This window comes from Podarcis tiliguerta (assembly GCF_965153285.1).
Source record: "Podarcis tiliguerta genome assembly, chromosome: 17".
In the NCBI taxonomy this organism is placed as follows: Eukaryota; Metazoa; Chordata; class Lepidosauria; order Squamata; family Lacertidae; genus Podarcis; species Podarcis tiliguerta.
This window is the reverse complement of record NC_139550.1, coordinates 22118417-22124416: the sequence shown is the minus strand read 5'-3', so window position 1 is coordinate 22124416 and position 6000 is coordinate 22118417. Positions and strand designations below refer to the sequence as shown.

Below are 6000 nucleotides of genomic sequence, written 5' to 3'. Positions count from 1 at the left end.
GCGCATGTGCAGGCGCTCAAAAATGACTTCTCGTGCATGCACGGAAGCGGCAAAACACGACCCGCACATGCGCAGACGTGCCGTCGCATCTTACGTTCAATTCAGGATGTGAACAGGGCTCCGGAACGGATCCTGTTCGCATCCCGAGGTACCACTGTATACAAATTTAATAAATACGTGGAAGAACCACTGTATACAAATTTAATAAATACGTGGAAGAACAACACTGTGTTTGTTGGCTCTTGGCCACAGCAGAGGCCGGGCATTTTCTGTCGCCCTGGCTCCAGCTATTATATTAGAAAGGCATCGAGGGCATTGTCTGCTGCCGAATGTTTGCTTAGAAGGAATTCTAAAGGGATTTGTGTTCTCTTGTTTCATGAGCCCCCACGTTTTGGTACTGACCTAAGTGGAAGCACAGCAGCTGGTCCTGTCCATCACTGCAAGCAAGTGCGAGGATTCCTGATTATACTTAGTACCCACAGCAGGGACAGTGGCTGAGAGGGACGTTGCAGCAAGCCGTGCTTCAACGGGAAGCCGCCACGAAGGAATATGCCTGCCTTTGGCTGAAGAAGACATATCCCTTTCTCCCTCCTGGATTAATCATGAAAGACGCTCTCAACATTCCACTGGTCCATTTCTTCACTCTTGCGGCCTTCAGCTTGGCTGAGAAATCTCCTAAAGGTTGGTGTAAGCTAATGTCCATCTTCTGTTTCCTTTGCCCCCAGTTTTATACTTGCTCCAAAGCCTGTGATCGATATACAAGCCGCAGAAATTTTCAGGAGGGAACTCCTTTCTCCCAGCACTGCACCTTCAAAGGAGAACCGGTGTCTCTTTTGTGTTTACAAAACTGCCGTATCAGTGGCGCTGTGATGGAGGAAGGAATTTCTCTGGGCTGTTTGCGTGGGAAGGCTGATTATCCTCCGTATCGTGTTAAACAGAAGTGATAAGACAGAAACCTTTTTCCTGTGCTGTGAGCTGGAATATGCTCCAGCTAGCAATCTTTTGAGACTTAAGTCCCACTGAACTCTGTGCGACTTGTAAGTAAATAGATAAGACTATCAGGCTGCATGCGATAAATCTTCAGAAGTGTGCCAGATAGGAAGATATAGGGATGCTTGAGGAATTTGATCTTTGCCCATTCAGTGCAAACTAACTGATGTGATTTGTATCTCCCAGACCAAGGTGTGGATTAGAATTTAACAGTGCAATTCTCTGCACGTTTGTAAGCCCTACTGTGTTCAACAGGGCTTTCCTCTAGTTAAGTTTGCACGGGACTGTAGCCTCATCTGTTTATCCACTGACTTTGGCACTCCGTGCATGATTCAGCTAAAAACAAAACTAAACAAAACAGAATACGTCAAATATTTATTCTGAAAGCCCATATAGAAATCACATTCAGAAAGAATACACATTTTAAAAGATGCATTGAAATACAGATCGATAGACAGATCTTCTCATATGGCTATATATGTTTCATACACACAGATCCAAATATTCATTGCAGCCTTGTGAACAGTTAATAGCATTCAATTTCAGTCGGACCTATTCCTGCTTTATACCGTATTTTTCCATGTATAAGACACCCACATGTATAAGATGCCCCCTATTTTGGGGGACTCCAAATTAAGAAAACAGCCCTCAGCTCTACCCATGTATAAGACGAGCCCCAATTTTAAACCAAGTTTTTTGGTAAAAAACCTAGTCTTATGCATGGAAAAATACTGTATGTTTTATATCTACCTATGCATTTGAAGATGTGTAACTATATCTCTTAAATATATGCAGTTGCATAGAGTGTCACACCTCTATGGCGCATGATCCAGTTTAAACTTTGACGGACTTCAGTTTTTAATTTTCAGACTTCAGTTTGTAAATGATGACTTCAGCTGACATTTTACAGATCTGTTTAGGGCCCAAGTGACACATTTCTGGAAGTTTGGTGATCCTTCCCACATTATTCTCTCTTTTTTAAAGGCAGCTCTGAGAGAGGTTGACATTGAAGAAGGAGGGCAAGTCGTAGAAAAGGAGGCTGCTTAACTTTCTGTCTGTTCAGCAACTTTTGCATGTCAAGGACTCCCAAGACACCCCCAAATAAAAACACGGTGCACACCATCCTTTTTGTTTTGGTTTTTGGCATAATTTTGGCCACAACTTTATTGAATTACAGTATGTAAGTGGTTGCTTAGGCATTGGTTAGTGACTATCTGTTACCACTTGGAGGTAGGAACAGAACTGACAACCGCACCCCTGCGGAAGTCAGTAAGGGAAATTTTTTGGGGGGAGATCGTAGAGCTGGACGCCAGGCTCCCCCCTCTCCCCAAATGCTCCCAGGGGCTCTTGCATGGCCCTAGCCCCTTGCCAGGGGTTCGGACAAAAGCATGGCGAGCCCCTGGATTCCTTTAATGGAATACCATTGCAGCAGCAGCATTGGAGGAGCAGGCACAGCCAACCATACCCCCTCCACCAACCAAAAATTAACCAATGCCTAACCGCAACCTTGTAGGGACATGGGTGACGCTGTAGGTTAAACCACAGAGCCTAGGACTTGCCGATCAGAAGGTTGGCAGTTCGAATCCCTGTGATGGGGTGAGCTCCTGTTGCTCAGTACGTGCTCCTGCCAACCTAGCAGTTCAAAAGCACGTCAAAGTGCAAGTAGATAAATAGGTACCACTCTGGTGGGAAGGTAAACGGTGTTTCCGTGTGCTGCTCTGGTTCGCCAGAAGCAGCTTAGTCATGCTGGCCACATGACCCGGAATCTGTACGCCGGCTCCCTCGGCCAATAAAGCAAGATGAGCACCGCAACCCCAGAGTCGGTCACGACTGGACCTAATGGTCAGGGGTCCCTTTACCTTTAACCGCAACCTTACAAGTTGTGATGATTTGCTAAGCAGTAAGCAAAACCCAAATGCACCAGCCAATTAGCCAAATGGTAAAATTCCTACTAGGCCCCTGTCCCAAAGCAGATGACCCCATGACAGGCATAGCAAGGTCAGCGCGAACAAACCCTAAATAAAGGGAGGGTGGGCGGTAATCCGATGTGTGCAGCGAAAAGAGGAAGCTCAACGCTGCGTGCAGGGAACATATATAGCACCCCCATCAATCAAATAAAATTGCAGCAATAAATTTTCCCCAGCAACAATTGAAGGTGTCCAATGGAATTTGTGGCCATCCAAACTAACCCGCTCAGCAACAGGGGATGTCAGGGTTGCTCCCACTGCAGCATGTGCTCTCCATGAAGGAGAACCTGCTTTGTCTGTTCAACACGGTCCCCATATTCGACTCCCCATGGCTGTCTCTCCTGTGAGAGCCAGTGTGGTGTAGTGGTTAAGAGCGGTAGTCTTGTAATCTGGGGAACCAGGTTCACGTCTCCGCTCCTCCACATGCAACTGCTGGGTGACCTTGGGCTAGTCACACTTCTCTGAAGTCTCTCAGCCCCACTCACCTCACAGAGTGTTTGTTGTGGGGGAGGAAGGGAAAGGAGAATGTTAGCCGCTTTGAGACTCCTTAAAGGGAGTGAAATCCAGGATATCAAATCCAAACTCCTCCTCTTCTTCTTCTTCTTCTTCTTCTTCTTCTTCTTCTTCTTCTTCTTCTGTGAGAGAGAAATTTGGAGAGCCTGTACCTTTCCCTACTTAGCTGAGAAAGCAAATTGACAGGTGAACTTTTGGGTGGACATATAGCAGAAAGGGGATGCGGGTGGCGCTGTGGGTTAAACCACAGAGCCTAGGGCTTGCCAATCAGAAGGTCGGCGGTTCGAATCCCCACGACGGGGTGAGCTCCCGTTGCTCGGTCCCTGCTCCTGCCAACCTAGCAGTTCAAAAGCACGTCAAAGTGCAAGTAGATAAATAGGTACTGCTCCTGTGGGAAGGTAAAAGGTGTTTCCGTGCACTGCTCTGGTTTGCCAGAAGCGGCTTAGTCATGCTGGCCACATGACCCGGAAGCTGTATGCCAGCTCCCTCGGCCTGTAAAGCGAGATGAGTGCCACAACCCCAGAGTTGGTCACAACTGGATCTAATGGTCAGGGGTCCCTTTACCTTTACCTATAGCAGAAAGGAAAAGAGTTGTCAGCCATTTTTCTGCTCTTGGTTACTGCCTGCCAAGCTATTATTTTCATTTAAAAATTCCCCAAAGCACTGGATGAAGCAGATACTCAATTGCACACAACACAGAGGTTGGCCGCTAAGACCACGGGTTGTGCAAGCAGTTTTTATCAGTTCAGGATGAACACTACTTATAAATTATTTTTCACATGGTGGTGGGAGGGGGGGAAATGTGCTGGGAGGAAGATTTACACAAATATTTCAAAGAAGTGTTTGCATGAACTTAATTAAAATACTGGCGGTAAGATTGTGCCCACAATCCAACTGCATAATGCTGTCAACAGCTTTTGTAAATAGAACAGGCTGAGTCACAAGTCGAAAACATTAGCTCCTAATTAGCTGCTTGGCCCATGAAAACTGGTGCCATGGCACTTTTTGTTGTCTAAGCGCAAGGAAAGAAAGAGTTGTATCCAGCTAAATCGTTGTGCATAAGGAACAGCTTCCATGAGTACAGCAGAGGAGAAAATCCACTCTGAGTGTGGAAATGATTTAGTAGCTGGATGCAACCCCCCACAAATGGATGGCATTCTTTCCTTAACTCTGCACGAAGGAATCGTGATCTCTCAGAGAAACACCCACACTTGATTATTATTTTTCTTGAGAAAGCAAAAGGATGTCAGGCTTATGTGGATCATCATGTGTCACACTAGACTTTTAAGATGCAAACAAGCTGTCAAGAAAAGCCTAGGAATGTCTTTTTTTGCAAAAATTTGGCTCAGTACAGAGCTCCAGTGAGAGAATGAATATTAGATCCCACATACCCTCCAACATTTATCCGATGAAAACAGGAACATCCTATTCCATAATAATAATAATAATAATAATACAGTCAGATCTCAGAACTCGAATGTAATCCAGAATGTAATCCAGAAGACCGTTCGACTTCCGAAATGTTTGAGTTCCGAGGCACAGCTTCTGATTGGTTGCAAGAGCTTCTTGCACTCAAGTGGAAGCTGTGTCAGACGTTCAAGTTCTGAGGAATGTTTGAAAACGGGAACACTTATTTCTGGCTTTTCGGGGTTTGGGAACTGAAACGTTTGGCAACAGAGGCGTTCGAGTTACGAGGTTTGACTGTAATAATAATACAGTGGTACCTCTACTTACAAACTTAATTCGTTCCGGAGGTCCGTTCTTAACCTGAAACTGTCCTTAACTAGAGGAGTGCTTTCTTGCTGCCGCTGCGCCGCCGGCACACAATTTCCATTTTCATCCTGGAGCAAAGTTCTCAACTCGAGGTAACTCATCCACATTAGCGGAGTTTGTAACCTGAAGTATTTGTAACTTGAGGTACAATACCACTGTAATAACAACAACAACAACAACAACAACAACAACATCCCCACCCATCTAACTGGGTTGCCCCAGCCACTCTGGGAGGCTTTCAACAAATATAAAAACATAATAAAACAGTAAACAGTAAAAAAACCAGTTCCCTCTGCATGGCTGCTTCAGATGTCTTCTGAAGGTTGAATAGTTACATATCTCCTTGGGTTGGGGGCTGCGTTACTCCATACTCTCTAACATTGATGAAAATTGGGACGTCCTAAGGGAAAAGGACATTCTAGGATCAGATCAGAAAGTGAGCATTTCAAAAACATTCCAAACATTAAAATAAAATGGTTATATCAAACCTTTGGACCTCCCACCCACCCCCGTCGGAATCTCTGTTACGACCGAGCTGATAAAGCTCATCCTCCTCCGATCGAGTCCTTCGGAATCCCCTCCGACGATAATTAACGACCTGGGCCTTTGATGAGGCCTCCAGGCACGTTCCCATTTGGCAGAGAATCAAAGCAGCAGAAGGGATGAGATTTATGGCTACATCGCTAAGAGTTTTACTGCTAGCTTGCGCAGACAGAAAAGAAATCATCCTCTCTCTGTGAGAGCAGAGAGCAACCGA

The 6000-nt window shown here is 45.5% G+C and overlaps 1 protein-coding gene across 1 annotated transcript in view; it reads left to right on the top strand.

Annotated features, from left to right (window-relative positions):
- The first annotated feature begins 376 nt into the window (after window positions 1-376).
- MUSK (muscle associated receptor tyrosine kinase) overlaps window positions 377-6000 on the top strand; it is a 60342-nt gene continuing 54718 nt past the window's right edge. Inside the window, exon 1 of the mRNA XM_083420920.1 lies at window positions 377-681. Coding sequence (XP_083277046.1) covers window positions 603-681 — 79 coding nt within the window. The 5' untranslated portion in view covers window positions 377-602. The remainder of the gene's footprint in view (window positions 682-6000) is intronic.